Here is a 21,748-nt window from a genome sequence, read left to right as displayed (position 1 = left end):
AACACCCTCCAAGGATTCAAGCCAAAGTTACACAAATTTCTGCTGAACCGGAACGTACGTAGGCAAGGCTAGTCTGTTGGGGCGATGGTCTTTGACCTAAGGGCCGCCGTGGGAGTGGACTGCTGGGAACGATGGACCCAGCAGCGGCAATTCTTATGTTCCCTTTCTGGCTCAGGGATGGGCATAGGATTGTAGGCAGGATATCCTTTTTTTTGCTTCATGTTGCTCCTTGCGGGGCATTTCCCTACTTTTGCCTTGCAGAGAGGGGTTCTGGGTAGCTAGGGGCTACCCTACTTTGTTCTCTGGGGCAACAGTGCTTTTGGGGCATTGGATGTTGGAGGGGGGAGAGGGTGATTGGGTGCTTGTCTTAGGTTATTTTCTTTTTTTCCTTTTTGGGTTTTTTTTTTTTCTTCTCTTGACACAGGGGGTCTCTTGTGTCTTTTGTACTTTTTGTTCTGGTTTGTGTCCTTGGAGTGAGGAGTGGCTGGGGGGCTGTTTTCTCAGAGTCTGCTGCCTTCTCTCTTGACTTTGGGTCTCTTTGAATTATATTTTGAGCTGTCTGCTGAGCTGGTGGTTCTGTAGGCTGGGACAGACCCACCGCCTTCCTGTTTTTACTGCTGGCTTTCATTTTTTTATTGGTCTACAACAAAACCTCCATGGTAAAATTTATATCTTGGAATGTTAATGGGGTCACCTCACCTGTTAAACAACAAAAGACATTGCAGACATTGAATCGTCACAAGGCAGATATTACTTTTTTACATTAGACGCATCTGACTTCTCTAGAACATGAGAAATTCAACCGGTGGTGGATGGGCTGGGTGATTGGCGCTGAAGCAGTGAATCAAAAGGCGGGAATTCTGATTCTCATTCGGAAATCTTTGGATATACAGGTGAAAGAGCTTTATGCAGACCCTTTTGGTCAGTTTGTATTGGCTCACATTATTTTGGATAGGACGGTGCTGCTCCTCTGCAATATTTACACACCAAATGTTTATGAAAAAGCTTTCTATAGTGATTTATTTAAGGCTCAGAGTCAGTTTCCGGGTATCCCTCTGTTGATGGGGAGTGATTTTAATATGGTCCATGACCCTAGTCTGGACAAGTCTGCACCCCGTCCGCAGGAGCGAGTGGACTCCACAAAGGGTATTCCTTATCTGTGCTCTTCATTAGACCTCCTGGACTTTTGGCACTCTCTGCATCCTGGAGAACGGGACTATACCCACCTGTCGCACGCCCATGGTACTCAATCTCGGATTGACTATTGGCTTTTGTTTACTGCTCTTTTTTCCTCTACGGGATCGGGCCTTATTTTGTCTCTGATCACGCGTTCATTTGGTGTACTCTGGAGGTGGGGTTTTGTGGGTCCCTGAAGGTGGAAGTTCCCGCTGGCTTTATACAAAGATCTGGGATTCTCTGATCATTTACTTACCATGTGGAAAGACTATCAGCTCCATAATGTTGGTCATCTAGAGGATCCGATCTTAAACTGGGAGGTGGCCAAGGCAATGTTACAGGGGGGAAATTATTGGCTATGTTTTAAAAAGAAAGCCTGAGATCAGGCAATTCTTTGTTTAGAAAGACAGGTGCAAGTAGATCGCATTTGGTATGCTTGCCAACCCAATTCTCAATGTAGAAGCAACTTGCTGGCCTCCCAGGCCTCCTTGAACAAGCTCTTGCAGGCCCGGACTGCCCGTTCTCTTCAGTATTTTAAACACCAATTTTATTTACATGGTAATAAAGGTGGGAAGCTTTTGGCTAATTTGGTGCGCAGTTCGGATAGTTCTAAGCGAGTGCTTCAGGTGATGGGGGATGCCACGGGGTTGGTTAGTACTGAAGTTGGAATCGCAAAAGTTTTCCGCACCATCAACAGTTGTATATGGGTTCTGTATATCCTGACCTATCGAGGGACCTATACCTGGATAATATTCGTACTTCTCGCGTGTCTACCTCTCAACATCAGATACTCAATGCTCCTATTATGGCGGATGAAGTCGCTCTGGTCATCCAATCTAGTCTACTTTGGAAAGCACCTGGACTGAATGGTTTTTGTTCTGAATTCTATAAACTCCTTTCGATGGAAATTGTCCCTGTCTTGACTTCTACCTATGTCACAAGGGGAGTTCCTTGCCGTCGTCCTTGCGGGAGGCTCATATTGTGCTTTTGAAACTGGGTCCACCCTGGATCCCACCTTGCCGAGCTCTTATCGGCCGATTTCTCTTCTCAACGTTGAAGCTAATCTCTTTGCTAAGATTTTGGCTAATCGCATGGCTTGTGTTCTTCATGACCTCATCGCTGCTCCTCAAGTGGGTTTTGTCCGCGGTCGACGGGTAGCTTGCAACATTCACCAGATCTTAACGTCATTGGAGTATGTGGCTTTTCGCCAAGTGCTGTCTTTGTTAGACACTAAAAAGCCTTCAATCGGGTTTCATGGAATTTTTATTTGCCACATTCCGCCATTACGGTTTCACAGGATTTTTTTTGGATGCTATCTCTGCGTTATATGCCTCCCTGTTAGCGGCAGTTTGGGTCATCGGGTTGCTTTTGGAATCCTTTGAGATATGGTGGGGTACCCGGCAGGGTTGCCCTTTGTCCCCCCTGTTGTTTATACTTATTTTGGATCCTTTGGTGCGAGACATATTGCTGACCTCCGAAGTTTGTGGAGTTCGTATTGGCGACGTGACAGAGTTTAAATTGTCAGCTTTTGCGGATGATCTTTTGGCCTATCTTACTACCCCAGAATCTGCTCTTCCCACTTTACTGATATTGATGGCTGAATATGGTGATTTTTCTGGTTTTCGGTTAAATCTGGATAAGTCTTTGGCCTTCCCTATGTCTCGAGCGGTACGTGATTGTTGGCCTGGGCATTTCCCGTTAAAGTAGGCTGACATGGCTTTCTGATACTTGGGTGTCCAGCTGACCTCCTCGAGCTCCTCACTCCAGGCTGCTTTTTGATTATACTCGTTGGTGCCTAGATAGTTAGAAATCTTTTCCACTTTCCCTACATGGCCGTATTCATCTTTTCTGTTTGATTATTTTTCCGAAATGGTTGTATGTTTTACAGGCCCCACTCCTCCTCAACCTGTATGTCAAACCAGTACTCGACATCGCAGAAAAATTTCAAATCAAAATCCACTCTTATGCAGACGACATACAGCTCTACCTCCCCCTAGGTCGGCATTGAGACGCACAAATCAAAAACCTTCATTGCTGCCTAACTGAAATAAAGAACTGGATGACTGCAAACCAAACTTCTCTGGATACACAAGGATTCCTGCACATACCCCCCGCCCATTTCTCTCCTGGGGAAATGACACCCTTACAGCCAAAGACAACGTCCGCCGCCTGGGAGTGATTCTTGACTCAAACCTGTCTCTCTCAGATCATGTATCAAAATTAGGTCTTCATGTTTCTACCTACGCCAGCTAAAGTGCATTCGTGCTTACTTTTCAGAGAACGATTTTGCCCAGCTACTATATGCATTTGTGTTATCCCGCTTAGATTATTGCAACGTGCTACTAGTAGGCTTACCTGCAAAAACCGTCTCCCCTTTCCAAGGCACACAAAATGCAGAAATCTGACTCCTGAAAAACTTGGGCATCCGCAACATGTCACCCCTGCACTAAGATCCATGCACTGGCTGCCTATCCGAAAACGAGTCATCTTTAAAGCCCTGGTTCTAGCTTTCAAGACATTCCACAAGATGACATCAAGCTACATAGTATCAAAACTACAAATTTATATCCCCAACTGATCACTGAGATCCCAAGCAGAAAAACGGCTAGCCATTCCACCCGGACGCTCACTCGCATCTGAAATAGCCCGGAAACGCTCTTATGCCCATGTCATACCTAGATTATGGCACATCATCCCCCCCATCTGTCAGATCTTTAAACAATCTATGGAACTTCAGGAAGGCCTTAAAAACCTTCCTCTTTACAAATCCAGCTCCTTAGCTTACATCTGCATCCATGACTGACCCTTATATCGGACCACCATACCAAAAATCCACCATACTTCAATGACACACAAACCTACAACCATAGGCTATGTCTTTTCGGAATATGCAGAAATTTTAAAACACACTATTGTCCTCTAATTGCTTGTTTTACAAAGCCACACTACAATGGCCCTGAAGCCCTTTAAATCTCTATTTTCCAAATCTGTATGTTAAGAATATATTGTAAAAGCTGGAATTTATACATCAATGTACACCAAGCTGTAAGACTGGGCAAACAAATGGCAAATGCGCTTTAACGTGGAAAAATGCAAGGTCATGCATATAGGGAAAAAGAACCCGTTGTTCAACTACAAATTGGGAGGGGCATTGTTGGGAGAAAGCAATCTTGAGAGAGACTTGGGTGTGCTGGTGGATCCATCACTGAAGCCATCTGCACAGTGCGCAGCGGCCTCAAAAAAAGCCAACAGGATGCTGGGCATCATAAAGAGGGGCATAACAACTAGGACGCGGGAAGTCATCATGCCACTGTATCGAGCGATGGTGCGTCCACATCTGGAATACTGCGCTCAATATTGGTCGCTGTACCTCAAGAAAGACATGGCGGTACTTGAGAGAGTCCAAAGGAGAGCAACGAAACTGGTAAGAGGGCTGGAACACTGCCGATATGCTGAGAGGTTGGATAGGCTGGGGCTCTTCTCTCTGGAAAAAAGGAGGCTCAGGGGTGATATGATAGAGACCTTCAAGATCATGAGGGGCATAGAGAGGGTGGATAGGGACAGATTCTTCAGGCTGAAGGGGACAACAGGTACGAGGGGGCATTCGGAGAAACTGAAGGGAGATAGGTTCAAAACGAATGCAAGAAAGTTTTTTTTCACCCAGAGGGTCGTGGACACTTGGAATGCGCTACCGGAGGAAGTGATTAGGCAGAGTACGGTACAGGGATTCAAACAGAGACTGGACGGATTCCTGAAGGATAAAAGGATCGTGGGATACTGAGAAAGCTAACCAGAAAATAAATATAGAATCCCAACCAGGTCGTGCATATGCAAGACCGGAGGGCTAGGACTTTGATGGGAAGATAGGACTCAATAGGAAACCAAGGTGGCATGGGGGCCCCTTCTGGTGATTTAGACAGGTCATGACCTGTTTGGGCCGCCGCGGGAGCGGACTGCTGGGCAGGATGGACCTGTGGTCTGACCCGGCGGAGGCACTGCTTATGTTCTTATGTTAAAGTTTGTCCTGCTTATACTGTGAATGTACTCTTGTAACCCATACTGGGCACCTTTGGGAGGATGGGTAAAATAAATAAATGAATGAATAAATAAATATATGCCTGCTCTATCGGCTTCTGACTAAATTTTTATGGGGCGGAGGAAAACCTTGAATGGCCTTTCGGTATTTGTTAGGGTCTTGGTCAGGTGGGGGTATGGGTGTCCCTGATCTCCAGAGGTATAATCAGGCTTGTTTGCTTTGTTATCTTGGTGACTGGATTCTGGAGCAGGACGAATATACCTGTTTTGAGTATGAGCGAGCCTTTTATCATCCTTTGCATTTTAATTCATTGCTTCATTGTCCGTGTTCTACTCTCCCCTTACATTTACGCTCTAGTTTGCTCCTGGGTTCCCTTTGCGATATTTGGAAGGTCCTGGGAGGGCAACTAGGGGTTTCTCAACAATTACCTATCCAGGGCAATCGTTTGTTTTTCCTGGGCTTAACTTCTTCACCATTTCAGCATTGGACGCAGTTAGGATGGACTCTTTTGGAACATGTACTTCGTCCTGGTGGTGTCCTTGAGCCCTGGCGGGATTTTAAACTCCTAGATGGGTTTTCGGGCCACGGACCTCTTTGCATATCTACAACTAGATCATTATGTGCGATCTTTGTCAGGAGAGGGCTTACAGTAAGAACTAGGGAATAAACTCTGAACTTTCATTGCCCAATTCAAAGATGCCGGTCTTTCTGTTTCGGCACTCCACAAGACTCTCTGCTCTCTGGTGCCGCAGAGGTCTTGGGAGGCCTTGTTTGATCATTGGGCTCCGGAATTGGGGCTGTTGCCGACTGATCTTAATGTAGGTTGTCTTATTAATCGGATCCCGTCCCTCTCTATATCTGTGGATCTCCGGGGGTGTCAATTCCGGATCTTGCATCGTGTGCATTTTACGCGGGTTCAATTATGTCATTCTGATTTGGCGGACTCGGATCAGTATAAAAAATGTAAAAATGCCTCCAAGACCATTTTTCATGCTTTTTGGAGTTGCCTCTTGGTTAAGTCCTTTTGCAGACGAGTGATTTCTTATTTAGAAAGTTTATTAGGCCGACCTATACCAGTTACCCCAGTGGGATTCTTATTGGATAAATTAGAAGCTTTTCGGCTCCCACCTGGGGTGAGCAGGTTGTTTTTGCGCAAGCCCGGGTTGGTGGCTAAGAAGGTTATTTTGGGAGAATAGGTCTCTGATCGCTCTCCCTCTTATTGGGCTTGGCGTAACCGGCTCTGATGTTGCTTGAGAAGGAACGGGTGCGTGCTTCATTACAACAATCTAAAATTTTTGTGAAGGTTTGGGGACCTTGTATATATTCCTTGTCTCCCCGTATTCGCAGTTTAATACTCAATACTTTAAAGGTTTGATCAGCCTGGATCTGTGGGGGGTTGGCGACCCCAAGCTTCTTTCCTGCTGCTGTGGTTCTCCTGGCCATTCCTCACGTCCTCCTATTCCCTCCCCCCTTTTTTTATTTTTTAATATAAGATTTGTTTGCTGTCTAGTAGCTCTCTGACATGGGTGGGGAGGGTGGGAGGGGGAGGTCCCGCATTGTTTCTCTCAGGACCCATCAGAGTCCAGGGCCCTGACTTCTTGTCTTGCGTTGATCCTCTTGGGGCTTCTCCTATTGGGTAGGTTTGTGCTGTTGGATTTCTTTGCTTTACCTCTTGAATTATTCCGGTGGGAGGGAGGGGTATTTGGGATTGCTGATGTATAATTATTGAACAATTGCTCTGTCTTATGTTCTTTTCCCTTTTCTTGGTTCAATAACACTGGTTTTCTATTCAATTCTAGGGCGGGGTAGAGGGAGGTGGTGGGGTTAATGGTTTTCACTTGTAACAGTTGATTGTATTTGTGACATGCCTGCATTGTATTTGATGGCTGTTGCCTTTGATGACTTTAATAAAACAGATTGCACACATAAATGCCACTTTGGCGTGTAACTTTCATGCTAAAACAGAAGTTACATGCCACAACGGAGGTGATTTGGCAGGACTGCTCGGAAATGCACTTAAAAACATAAGAATTGCTGCTGTTCGGTCAGACCAGTGGTCCATCGTGCCCAGCAATCCACTCCCGCGGCGGCCCTTAGGTCAAACACCAGTGCTCTAACTGAGTCTAGTCTTACCTCTGTACGTTCTGGTTCAGCAGGAACTTGTCTAACTTTGTCTTGAATCCCTGGAGGGTGTTTTCCTGTAGGGATGGAACACGCAGGCTTAAGAGTCGGGATGGAGGCGCTGCCAATGGCTAGCTCCAAGCCCTTTTTATTATGCTTCTATGCTAATGACATCATAGTAACTCCCCTGTGTACATCGCTAATGATTGGTTGATACAAAGGTACATGCTTTTTCATCATGTTACCCTCAACTCTGCACGTAGGCAATGCCTGATTAACACGTGAACAAAACCTGAGTCTTTGCACGTATTCAATGCCTGTCAGCTGATGTCCTTTCCAAATAAGCACTGCTTAATTAAGATAAGGGTTAATATGTGACAGGGGTCTTGTGACAAGAGGGGAGGGGGGAATGCCTCAGCATTCTGTCACAAGGTGCTAACATTTTCCCTTGCTTTAGAATGGCTATGTGGCAAGAGGGGAGAGGGAATGAGGAATGATTCATAATTCTTGCACAGGACCTCATAATATCAGTGTGCTGATATTATCCCTGTTTCAGAACATTACTACATTTTCCCATATAACAGCGTTTCAGATTTCTACCACTCTAAGGGTGAAAAAGAACTTCTTTAAGTTTCTACGGAATCTATCCCCTTTTAACTTTAGAGAATGCCCTCTCGTTCTCTCTACCTATTCCATAAATGCCTAAGAGTTATTACGTGCAAATGCGAGGGGGTGATATGCAAATAGGCGATGCACGAGTGGGCTATAGGTGATTCATATACCTACATGCAAAATCTATAGATTACTCATAGAGCAATCATTTGGTGCCCTGGAGAGAATTGACTCCCTTAACTCTCCACACTGCCATTGCCAAGGAACCGCTCACAAATTGGCACTGTCTAGAGATAAATGCTTGAAAAAATGCTTTGCAAGTAGGAAACTGACCCATTCTCAAGCCACAAATGGAAAATCTTTCTGCGACATCTATCTTTCCTCATTATACACAGGTTATACATTAATCTAAGAAATCACTGCTGTTTTCTGACTCATGAGAAATATCTTCTGTTTATATCTGGCAGATCATCAGAACCGACATGACTGGAAGAGAATTGAGAATCAAGGAGAACGTCCTGTGGAAATGGAGGAAATCCAAACACAGTCAGAAAACGTCTATGAGAATATTTCCCAGACGCCTGAAATTATTAACACAAAGAATTGTAAGAAGGAATCAAGGGAACAGAGAGACCCTGCAGAAGACTCAATGGATAGAGGCCCTTCCTGTGAGAGAAATGACAGGGAGCTCAGTAACAGCCTTGAAAACCAGAGACCCTCCCAAATTAATAAACCATTTCCATCTACTGAGCATAATAAAAGCTTCACTCGGCTTTCAACTCTAAAAATCCAGCAACAGACCCCCAAAGCAGTCAAATCATTTACATGTACTGAGTGTAATAAAAACTTCACTCGGCTTTCAGCTCTAAAAAGACACAAAGTGATCCACACAGGACATAAGTCATTTACATGTACTGAGTGTAATAAACTCTTCACTCAGGTTTCAGATCTAAAAAGACACAAAATGATCCACACAGGACACAAATCATATACATGTACTGAATGTAATAAAAACTTCACTCAGCTTTCAAATCTAAAAAGTCACAAAATGATCCACACAGGGCACAAACCATTTACATGTACTGAGTGTAATAAAAGCTTCACTTTTCTTTCAAATCTAAAAAGTCACAAAATGATCCACACAGGGTATAAACCATTTACATGTACTGAGTGTAATAAAAGCTTCACTTTTCTTTCAAATCTAAAAAGTCACAAAATGATCCACACAGGGTATAAACCATTTACATGTACTGAGTGTAATAAAAGCTTCACTCGGCTTCCACATCTAAAAAGTCACAAAATGATCCACACAGGACACAAGCCATTTACATGTAATGAGTGTAATAAAAGCTTCACTCGGCTTTCAACACTAAAAATACACAAAATGATCCACACAGGGCACAAGTCATACACATGTACTGAGTGTAATAAAAGTTTCACTCAGGTTTCAGATCTAAAAAGACACAAAATGATCCACACAGGACACAAATCATATACATGTACTGAGTGTAATAAAAACTTCACTCAGCTTTCAAATCTAAAAAGTCACAAAATGATCCACACAGGGCACAAACCATTTACATGTACTGAGTGTAATAAAAGCTTCACTCTTCTTTCAAATCTAAAAAGTCACAAAATGATCCACACAGGGTATAAACCATTTACATGTACTGAGTGTAATAAAAGCTTTACTCGGCTTTCTACTCTGAAAAGTCACAAAATGATCCACACAGGACACAAGCCATTTACATGTACTGAGTGTAATAAAAGCTTCACTCTTCTTTCAAATCTAAAAAGTCACAAAATGATCCACACAGGACACAAGCCATTTACATGTACTGAGTGTAATAAAAGCTTCACTCGGCTTTCAACTCTAAAAAGTCACAAAATGATCCACACAGGACACAAGCTATTTACATGTACGGAGTGTAATAAAAGTTTCACTCTTCCTTCATCTCTAAAAAGACACAAAATGATCCACACAGGGTACAAACCATTTACATGTACTGAGTGTAATAAACGTTTCACTCTGCTTCCATATCTAAAAAAACACAAAATGACTCACACTGGGCACAAGTCATATATATGTACTGAGTGTAATAAAAGCTTCACTCAGCTTTCACATTTAAAAAGTCACAAAATAATCCACACAGGACACAAGTCATATACATGTACTGAGTGTAATCAAAGCTTCACTCGGCTTTCATATCTAAAAACACACAAAATGGTCCACCCAGGGCACAAACCATTTACATGTACTGAGTGTAAAAAAAGCTTCACTCGGCTTTCAACTCTAAAAAGTCACAAAATGGTCCACACAGGGAAGAAACCATTTTCATGTAGTGAGTGTAATAAAAGCTTTACTAAGCTTTCATATCTAAAAAGTCACAAAATGATCCACACAGGGCACAAACCATTTACATGTAGTGAGTGTAATAAAAGCTTCACTCGGCTTTCAGTTCTAAAAAGACACCAAGCGATTCACACAGTAAAGTAAGCCTAGGGGCAGTATCGTTAGCAGTGTATCTGTGTGCTCAGAGAGGAGAGCAGCACAAACAGTATATGGTTAGGCCTTGGGGGGTGAAGGACATCCACAAGCCAGCAGAAAATTTTTGGTTTCATCTGAAAATGCATTGACATCATTAGTTGAAACCTAAACAAGGCTGAATGTCCATTTCATGGGTTTGATGACGAAGTTCTTTGTTTTATACTATGTACACGCTGCAGTCTTGGTACCAGGGTCTTTCTCAGCATCAGAGTTAGCTATAAAGGCCTTGTAAGTGACACAGTGTTGATATTATGATCAATCAATCATGGTAGCATTCCTCATCTGCCTTTTGTCTTTCATCACTGAGAACATGATTCATCTGACCGTCAGTGTCACAAAGGAGACCGTCCCTGGTTAAATGAGCTTACAATCTAAACCAGTGGTTCCCAACCCTATCCTGGAGGACCACTAGCAAGTCAAGTTTTCAGGATAGTCCTAATGAATATGCATAGAAACATAGAAGCATAGAAATAGACGGCAGATAAGGGCCAAGGCCCATCTAGTCTGCCCACCCTAATGTCCCTCCCCTACCTTCGCCCTGTGAATAGATCCCTCCCCTACCTTCGCCCTGTGAATAGATCCCATTTGGCCTTAAAATCAGGCACGCTGCTGGCCTCGATCACATGCAGTGGAAGACTATTCCAGCGATCAACCACCCTTTCTGTGAAAAAGAATTTCCTGGTGTCAGCTCGTAGTTTCCCTCCCCTAATTTTCCACGGATGCCCTCTTGTTGTCGTAGGACCCTTGAAAAGGAAGATATCTTCCTCCGTCTCTATGCGGCCCGAGAGATACTTGAACGTCTCGATCATGTCCCCCCTCTCTCTCCGCTCCTCGAGTGAGTATAGCTGCAATTTGTTTAGCCGTTCCTCGTATGGGAGATCCTTGAGTCCTGAGACCATCCGGGTGGCCATTCTCTGAACCGACTCCAGTCTCAGCACATCCTTGCAATAGTGCGGCCTCCAGAATTGCACATAGTATTCCAGATGGGGCCTCACCATGGATCTATACAATGGCATAATGACTTCCGGCTTCCGGCTGACGAAACCCCTGCGTGTACAACCTATGACTTGTCTTGCTTTGGATGAAGCTTGCTCCACTTGATTGGCAGCCTTCATGTCCTCACTAACGATCACCCCTAGGTCACGTTCTGCTTCAGTTCTTGTTAGGATCTCGCCATTTAGGGTGTAAGTCTTGCATGGATTTTGGCTGCCCAGGTGCATAACTTTGCATTTTTTGGCATTGAAACTGAATTGCCAGGACCTAGACCAGCGCTCCAGTAGGAATAGGTCGTACATCATGTTGTCGGGCATTGAAGCATCATCTATTGTGCATTTGCCCACTACATTACTTAGTTTGGCGTCATCGGCGAATAATGTTATTTTACCCTGAAGCCCTTCTGCCAAATCCCTTATAAAGATGTTGAATAGGATCGGGCCCAGGACCGAGCCCTGCGGCACTCCACTGATCACCTCCGTCATTTCAGAGGGTGTGCCGTTCACCACCACCCTTTGAAGCCTACCTCCAAGCCAGTTCCCAACCCATTTCGTCAATGTGTCACCTAATCCTATAGAACTCATCTTGCTCAGCAACCTGCGGTGTGGTACGCTATCGAATGCTTTGCTAAAGTCCAGGTACACGATGTCCAGGGACTCCCCAATATCTAGCTTCCCCGTCACCCAGTCAAAGAAGCTGATCAGGTTGGATTGGCACGATCTCCCTTTTGTAAATCCATGTTGACGGGGATCCCGTAGATTCTCCTCATCCAGGATCTTATCCAATTGGTGTTTTATTAGAGTTTCCATTAGTTTGCTTACTATCGATGTTAGACTCACTGGTCTGTAGTTTGCTGTCTCCATCTTGGAGCCTTTCTTGTGGAGTGGAATGACATTAGCCGTCCTCCAGTCCGACGGGACGCTGCCTTTCCTAAGGGAGAGGTTGAAAAGCTTGGACAGTGGCTCCGCCAGGACATCACACAGCTCCCTTAGCACCCTGGGGTGTAGGTTGTCAGGCCCCATTGCCTTGTTAACCTTGAGCCTTGATAGCTCACTGTAGACACTGCTGGGCGTAAACTCGAAGTTACTGAACGGGTCAACTGAGTCAACCCTTGTCTGTAGCTGAGGGCCAAGCCCCGGCGCTTCTCGGGTGAAGACTGAGCTGAAGTATTAATTTAATAGTTGGGCTTTTTCCGAATCCTTTTCCACATAGTCTCCGTCTGGTTTCCTAAGACGTACAATCCCGCCTGAGTTTTTACTTCTGTCACTGATATACCTAAAGAAGGATTTATCTCCCTTCTTGATGTTTTTTGCCAGAGACTCCTCCATGTGAAACTTAGCCTCCCTGACTGCCGTTTTGACGGCTTTTAATTTGGTCAAGTAGTCTGCTCTAGAGACCTGTTTCCCTGATTGTTTGTAAGAGATGAGATGAGATGGGGCAGATTTGCATGCCTGTCACTTCCATTATATGCAAATCTCTCTTATGTATATTCATTAGGGCTATCTTGAAAAACCAACTGGTTGATGGTCCTCTAGGACAGAGTTGGGAACCACTTATCTAAACAGTTAAGACAGACAATCAGGATGTAGTGGTTACAGTTAGACGGGGTGGTATTTTATTTTCGAAAGTGTGATTATGATAAAATGAGGAAAATGGTTAAAAAGAAGCTGAAAGGATCAATTGCAAGGGTTAGGCCTGTAAATCAGGCGTGGATGTTATTTAAAAATACCATCGTGGAAGCCCAGACCAGATGTATTCCACATATTAGCAAAGATGAAAAGAAGAGTTAATGAGAGCCGGTATGGTTAAAAGATGAAGTGAAAGAGGCTATTAGAGCCAAAAAAATATCCTTTAAAGAATGAAGACAATAAGAAGAGACACAAGCACTGGCAAGTTAGATGCAAAGCATTGATAAACAAAGCTAAGAAAGAATATGAAGAGAAACTTGCAAAAGAGGCAAAAATATATAACAATTATTTTAGGTACATCAGAAGCAGAAAACCTGTGAAGGAAACTGTGGGACCATTGGATGATCAAGGATTATTCAAGGAGGGATATGACCTTTTCTGTTACTGTCAAGTAAAAACTAAGTGGGTAATGTTCCCCTACCTTTTGTTTCCTTACCCATCCCTTTTTATTTGTTTTGGAATTGTGTTTAATCCATTTTTTAACCATCCCCCCCTCTCAATTGTACTATTTTGATTTAACTGTTTTTAATGTCCTGTTTGTTGGATTTTTTATTTTGTCAATTTTAAACTTATGTAAATCGCATTGGATTTGGATATTGCGATTATATAAAATATTTTAAATAAACTTGAAACTTGAGCAAAAGGGGCGCTCAGGGTGGATATGGCCATAGTGGAGAGACTGAATGAATTATTTGCATCGGTCTTTACAGGAGATGAAAGACATCTACCTGAACTGGAAATGGTTTTCAAGGGTGATGATGAGGAGGAACTGAAAAAAATCTCTGTGAATCTAGAAGATGTACTAAGCCAAATTGACAAGTTAAAAACTGATAAATCACCTGAACTGGATGGTATACATCCCAGGGTACAAAAGAACTGAAACATGAATTTGCTGTCCTGCTGTTAGTCATCAGTAACCTGTTGCTGAAATCATCTGTAGTAACTGAAGATTGGAGGGTGGCCAATGTTACGCAGATTTTTATAAAGGATTCCAGGAATGCTATCAAAAAGCTGCCTTTGTATGGTAAATATGCAGTATTGTGGGAACAACACTACAAATTGACTCTCCGCCTGTATATTTCTCCTCGGAGAGCTTTCTGGGTGGGGCTCTGCTCAACTGCGGACTGCCGGCGCTGTGGTGCTCCGGACGCAGGTCTCGGCCATATGTTTTGGTCATGTCCCTCAATACAGACTTTTTGGGATGCTGTTTTTTTTTTTGTAGATACCACCTGGAACATTACAGTTCAGAGATCTGCCTTGGTGTTATTTGGTGCCTCCTTACATTTTCATCCCCGTTGGCCTGGGGCCTCTGCATTTCTTCGTTGGACTGCAGTGATTGCTATCAAATGCATTTTGCTTAAGTGGATGGAAGCGGAGGCACCTGACTATGTTGCTCTCTTGGGAACGGAGGGGAGTCCAGGACATTTCTTCCTTGCCTGGATGGGCCTTCCAGCGAATTTGGGAGCCCTTTTGGACAACGTTGACTCCGGTGGCTCATGGTCACCTTTTGAACTGCTAGCCCCTGGTCTTTGTTATATCCTCTGTGTTCTGTTTAGCATCAGTGAGAGTGGGGGGATGGGTTGTGGGTTGGGTTGATGGGGAGGGTTTGTTGGATTTTTGTGTGAAATTTTGAGCTGCTCTGTTGTTCTTTGTACTTGTTTCTGATTGTTTCTCTTGGTGCTCAATAAAATATAATTGACAATAAAGGATTCCAGGGTTGGTCTGGGAATTTACATACCGTTAAGCCTGATTTCTTTGCAAAACGTAAATCTGACCACGTCTCCCCACTCCTGGCCAATCTTCACTGGCTCTCAGTGATTTCCAGAGTCCAATTCAAATGCTCTTGCCTGGCTTTTAAGATTATTCACGGCATCCTTCCTTCCCTAATCCCACTTTCCTTCAACTCCTCGCACCCTGACTCCACCAGGACCGCCCATAAATTAAAACTATCCTTCTCCTCCCTACATAGTATCCTCCACACAGGTAAACTGGGAAAATCACTTCTATTCAAAATCACAGGTCTCTGGAATGACCTTACTATCCCGCTGCGGAACCTGAGCTCCCTCCATTTATTCCCCAAGCAACTAAAAACCTGGCTCTTCTCTAACATGTTATTTCTTTCCCTTACTTTTCCACTCAATTTATAAACTTATGTAAACCTTTTCCTACCCTTTCTCATTTTTAAGTTCTTGTAAGAACATAAGAAACGCCTTCGCCGGATCAGACCTAGGTCCATCTAGTCCGGCGATCCGCACACGCGGAGGCCCAGTTAGGTGCTCCTTATTGGAGACCCGGATTTCCCATATCCCCCGATGTGATTTGCAAGAAGGTATGAATCCAACTTGCGCTTGAAATCCAGAACAGTAGTCTCTGCCACAACCTCCTCTGGGAGAGCATTCCAAGCACCCACCACTCGTGTGAAACAGAACTTATCCCATGACAAGCAGGCAGCATATTCTTAACGTATGGGTGACGTCACCGACGGAGCCCCGGTACAGACACTTTTAACTAGAAAGTTCTAGTTGACCGCACCGCACATGCGCGGGTGCCTTCCTGCTCGACGGAGGAGAGCGTGGTCCCCAGTTTCTTCGTTTCCGCGGAGCGAAGAAGATGCATGTGTTTTCAACGGCCGTTGAAAAATCAATTCCTGCCTTCCCGCTCGCGTAATTTTTCGTTGTTTTTCTCTTTTTTCCCTTCGGGTTACTTTCCTTTTCATTTTCAAAAAAAAAAATTGTCGGATTTTCTTTATTTTTCAGGCCGGCCCCGGCGGGGCCTGTTGCCACCATACAGGCCTCCGACTTTGATTTTGCGGAGGCCGTGTTTCCCTTCATGCCCCCTCAACCGAGCTTTAAGAAGTGCCAGTGGTGTGCACGCCCGATCTCTCTTACCGACCCGCACAATTGGTGCCTGCAGTGCTTGGGTCCAGAGCTTCGGGCGGACACCTGCACCTGCTGTGCTACGCTTACAAAGCGCACCTTAAAAAATAGGCAGATCCAGCAAAATATTCTATTCGGTACCGGATCTGCCATGGAATCTGCCGCGACGTCGACAGCACCGCAAAAGTCGACGCCGACTACTTCGACTCCACCGGATCCTTCTTCGGGGTCGCTGGCCCCAGGTAAGCCGGCTAAGAAGCCTTCCACTTCCCTTGAGCGCCCTCCTGCCACGGTTGCGACACCGGCAACCCCGGCACCGCATCGACCCCGCAAACGCTCCACTCTGATATCGGTGAGTGCCTCGTCATCGGCCTCCTCATCGCCGGAGCGTAGAGCGGCACCTATGGTACCGAAGAAGAAAAAAGCGGTACCGGTGCCTCCCCTGGACGACCGCATCGCGGCCATACTCCAAACACAGTTACAGGAGCAGCTGCAACAACAGCTCCAACAACTGTTGCCGGCGTTGCTGGCACCGCACCTTCCGGTACGGGACCGGTCCGAGCCTCGCACCGTTCCATCGGTGTCGACCCCCTCGGTACCGCTCAACACTTCCATGCCAGTCCTCTCGGCTGAGCCACATCTTTCCCAACCTACGGTACAGACCCGCTCTGATGCCGATCCTCCTCGGTACCAGGTATGGCACCGGTCTTCCTCACCCGGTACCGCCTCGGTCCGCTCTGGCAAGTCTCTCTCCAAAACCCGCCATGCCGAGCCCTCCACACCGATGTCCTGCCGTGCGCACCCCGACATCAGGGACCCAGACTTATGGGAAGAATCCCCACACGGTACCGAGGAAGACGCTTTCTCTACGGACGAGGAACCTTCAGTGACTGATACCGTCTCAAACCTGAACAGTCCTCGTTCACCAAATTCCTTAGGGAGATGTCTGCTGCTCTTTCCATTCCCTTAGAGTCCGACTCTAAAAAGTCACAGGCCTTTCTCGATGCCTTAGACTTTGAGCAACCTCCTAAGGAATTCCTCAAGTTACCCGTACATGACATCCTACGGGAAACTTTTTATAAGAACTGGGAGAACCCCCTCACTGTCCCGGGGGCCCCTCGCAAATTGGATAGCTTGTATCGGGTCATTCCCATCCCAGGGTTTGACAAGCCTCAATTGCCCCATGAATCTCTCCTGGTGGAGTCCACCTTAAAGAAAACTCAGGGCTCCAGTGTCTATGCCTCCACCCCTCCTTGGCAGAGAGGGAAAAACTATGGATAAGTTTGGCAAGCGCCTTTTCCAGAATGCAATGCTGGCCAACAGGGCAAATAATTACACCTTTCACTTCTCCTTCTACATGAAGCATCTGGTGCAATAACTCTCCGCCTTACAAAAATACATCCCTGACCGTAAGGTGCCTCTTTTTCAACAACAAATTTCCAGTCTGCTCCAACTCCGGAAATTCATGGTGCGCTCCATTTATGACTCATTTGAGCTGACCTCTCGAGCATCTGCCATGGCTGTTGCCATGCGGCGTCTGGCCTGGTTGAGAGTTTCTGAACTTGACATTAACCACCAAGACCGCCTGGCTAATGCACCTTGTCTTGGTGATGAACTCTTCGGGGAGTCCCTGGACTCAACAACCCAAAAACTCTCGGCTCACGAGACCAGGTGGGACACCCTGGTGAAGCCTAAAAAGAAGACCCCGCCTGCTCGCCCCTACAGTCAGCAGTCTTCCTACCAACGCAGGTTCTCGGCCAGACCTCTCATCCCGCCACAACAGCAGCCTCGCCGACCTCGTCAACAGCATCAAACTCAGGCTCGCTCACAGTTTCACCAACCTGCCAAGCCTCTTCCTCCGTCAAAACCTTCTCAGCCATTTTGACTTTTTCCTCCAGGGCATAGCCAGTCTCCCACCTCCTCCTGAGGGAGGTCCAATCCCTCCTTCTTCTCAATGCCATCGAAGAGCTGCCTCCGGACCAAAGGGGTCAGGGATTCTACTCCTGCTCCTTCCTGGTTCCCAAGAAGACAGGAGACCTCCGTCCCATCCTCGATCTCAGGGACCTCAACAAGTGTCTGGTCAAGGAGAAGTTCAGAATGCTCTCCCTTGCCACGCTTTACCCTCTTCTCTCTCAACACGACTGGCTATGTTCCCTGGACCTCAAAGAGGTCCACTCACATCCCAATCAATCCGACTTCACGTCGCTACCTTCAATTTCAGGTACAGCACCGTCACTATCAGTACAAAGTGCTACCCTTTGGCCTCACATCATCGCCCAGGGTGTTCACCAAGTGCCTCATTGTGGTGGCGGCCTTTCTCAGGTCCCACAACCTCCAGGTGTTCCCCTACTTGGACGATTGGTTAGTGAAAGCACCTACATCTCCGCTTGTGCTACAAGCCACTCATCACACCATCTCGCTCCTCCATCTACTGGGGTTCGAGATCAACTACCCCAAGTCGCACCTACTTCCCACACAGCAACTTCAATTCATTGGAGCAGTTCTGGACACCACTCTGATGAGGGTGTTTCTTCCCGCCGACCAACAACGGACCCTGCTCCATCTCTGTCGTCAGGTGCTCCTTCATCACTCTGTCCCAGCTCGGCAGATGATGGTCCTCCTGGGCCACATGGCCTCGACGGTCCATGTGCTTCCTCTGGCGCAACTCCACCTCAGGACCCCTCAATGGACTCTTGCCAACCAATGGTCACAGACCACGGATCTTCTTTCTCATCCCATCTCTGTGACATCGTCTCCTCAGCAATCTCTTCACTGGTGGTTGAACTCCTCAAATCTCTCCAGGGGTCTACTCTTTCATCTACCCCCTCACTCCATGATAATAACTACGGATGCCTCCCCCTATGCGTGGGGAGCTCACCTGGGAGATCTACGCACTCAGGGACTCTGGACCCCTCAGGAGTGTCAACATCACATCAATTTCCTGGAACTCAGAGCCATGTTCTATGCTCTCAAGGCCTTCCAACACCTTCTCTACCCTCAGGTTCTTCTCCTGTGCACAGACAATCAAGTCGCAATGTACTACATAAACAAGCAAGGCGGCACCGGATCCCTCCTCCTCTGTCAGGAGGCCCTCCGAATATGGACCTGGGCCACGACCCACAGTCTCTTCCTCAAAGCTGTATACATCCAGGGCGAACAGAACTCTCTGGCCGACAATCTCAGCCGCATCCTTCAACCCCACGAGTGGACTCTGGACCCTCCAACACTCCACTCCATCTTTGCTCGCTGGGGCACTCCACAGGTGGACCTCTTTGCAGCTCCTCACAACCATCAGCTGCCCCAGTTCTGTTCCAGACTCTTCTCTCCTCATCGTCTGACCCCAGACGCATTCCTGCTCGACTGGACGGATCGGTTCCTCTATGCCTTTCCTCCTCTACCTCTGATGTTGCGGACGTTATCCAAACTCCGCAGGGACAGGGCCACCATGATTCTCATTGCCCCTCGGTGGCCTCGCCAACACTGGTTCTCCCTCCTGCTTCAGCTCAGCTCCAGGGAGCCCATTCCTCTTCCTGTGTTTCCTACTCTATTTACGCAGCAGCATCAGTCTCTACTACATCCCAATCTGTCTTCGCTCCACCTGACAGCTTGGTTTCTCTCGGGCTAACCTCTTCAGAGAATCTGTCTCAGCCCGTCCGTCGCATTTTGGATGCATCTAGGAACCCGGCCACCCTCCTATGTTACCATCAGAAGTGGACCAGGTTCTCCTCTTGGTGTCTCCTGCGTCATCACGATCCCACCTCATTGGTGGTGGAAACTGTATTGGACTATTTGCTCTCTCTCTCCGACGCTGGCCTCAAGTCTACCTCAATCAGAGTCCACCTCAGTGCCATCACTGCGTTTCATGAGCCTATCCTCGGAAAACCGCTTACGGCTCATCCTTTGGTTTCCCGGTTCATGAGAGGCCTCTTCAATGTCAAACCACCTCTGAAGCCTCCTCCTGTCGTCTGGGACCTGAATGTGGTTTTATCAGCTCTCATGAAACCTCCTTTTGAGCCTCTTGCCACAACTTCGCTCAAACTTCTAACATGGAAGGTGCTTTTCCTCATTGCCATCACCTCTACCAGGAGGGTTAGTGAGATGCATGCACTGGTTGCCGACCCACCTTTCACTGTTTTTCACCATGACAAGGTGGTTCTGCGTACCCATCCTAAATTCCTTCCCAAGGTGGTCTCGGACTTCCACCTCAACCAGTCCATTGTGTTGCCTGTCTTTTTCCCTAAGCCCCATTCTCATCCTGGGGAATAGGCGTTGCACACGCTGGACTGTAAGCGTGCCCTTGCATACTACCTTGACCATACCAGGGCTCACCGCTCTTCACCTCAGCTCTTTCTGTCCTTCGACCCTAACCGTCTAGGTCGCCCTGTCTCTAAACGAACACTTTCCAACTGGCTTGCTGCCTACATTGCGTTTTGTTATGCTCGGGCCGGTCTCTCACTGGAAGGTGCTGTCACGGCCCACAGGGTCAGAGCTATGGCTGCTTCTGTGGCTTTCCTCCGTTCCTCGCCCATCGAGGAAATCTGCAAGGCTGCCACTTAGTCCTCAGTTCAACGTTCACTACTCACTACTGTCTGGATACCTTCTCCAGACGGGATGGACACTTTGGCCAATCTGTTACAAAATTTATTTTCCTAATGGCCAACCATCCCTCCTCCCTCTCTGTTAGCTTGGAGGTCACCCATATGTTAAGAATATGCTGCCTGCTTGTCCTGGGATAAAGCACAGTTACTTACCGTAACAGGTGTTATCCAGGGACAGCAGGCAGATATTCTTGGGACCCGCCCTCCTCCCCGGGTTGGCTTCTTAGCTGTCTTATCTTAACTGGGGACCACGCTCTCCTCCGTCGAGCGGGAAGGCACCCGCGCATGCGCGGTGCGGTCAACTAGAACTTTCTAGTTAAAAGTGTCCGTACCGGGGCTCCGTCGGTGACGTCACCCATACGTTAAGAATATCTGCCTGCTGTCCCTGGATAACACCTGTTACGGTAAGTAACTGTGCTTTCCCGACATTTGACCTGAACCTGCTGCCGCTCAGTTTCAGGCTATGACCTCTTGTCCGTGTCACATCTGAAAATGTCAGTAATGCTGTTTCCTGGTCAATTTTATCAAATCCTTTTAATATTTTAAAAGTCTCTAACAAATCTCCTCGCAGTCTTCTCTTTTCGAGGGTGAACAGTCCCAGTTTTCTGAGGCGTTCTTTGTAGCTCAAATTCTCCATACCTTTGACTAGTTTTGTGGCTCGCCTCTGCACCCTCTCCAGTAGAGTTATATCCTTCTTAAGGTATGGAGACCAGTGTTGGACACAGTATTCTAAGTGTGGTCTGACCATTGCTCTGTAAAGTGGCATTATGACGTCCTCCGATCTACTCGTGATCCCCTTCTTAATCATGCCCAACATCCTGTTTGCTTTCTTCGCCGCCATCGCACATTGAGCCGATGGCTTTAGGGTTCTGTCTATCAGTACCCCCAAATCCCTTTCTTGTTCGCATTTGGCTAATGTCACACCCAATATCCTATATTCATATTCTTTGTTTTTCTTTCCCATATGCATTATCTTGCATTTGTCTGCGTTAAAATTCATCTGCCACTTTATCGCCCACTTTTCCAGCTGGTTCAGATCCTTCTGAAGATCCTCGCAGTCCCTTTGAGAGCCCACCACCCGACATAGTTTTGTATCATCT

The 21,748-nt window shown here is 46.4% G+C and overlaps 1 protein-coding gene across 1 annotated transcript in view; it reads left to right on the top strand.

Annotated features, from left to right (window-relative positions):
• LOC117355018 (oocyte zinc finger protein XlCOF6-like) overlaps positions 1–21,748 on the top strand; it is an 87,932-nt gene that overhangs the window by 19,625 nt on the left and 46,559 nt on the right. The window contains exon 4 of the mRNA XM_033932965.1: positions 8,413–9,873. Within this exon, the coding sequence (XP_033788856.1) occupies positions 8,413–9,873 (1,461 nt within the window). The remainder of the gene's footprint in view (positions 1–8,412; positions 9,874–21,748) is intronic.

Source organism: Geotrypetes seraphini, chromosome 2, assembly GCF_902459505.1.
Source record: "Geotrypetes seraphini chromosome 2, aGeoSer1.1, whole genome shotgun sequence".
NCBI classification, from domain to species: Eukaryota; Metazoa; Chordata; class Amphibia; order Gymnophiona; family Dermophiidae; genus Geotrypetes; species Geotrypetes seraphini.
Note: the sequence above shows the minus strand (reverse complement) of the source record. Positions and strands in the feature narration are given on the sequence as shown.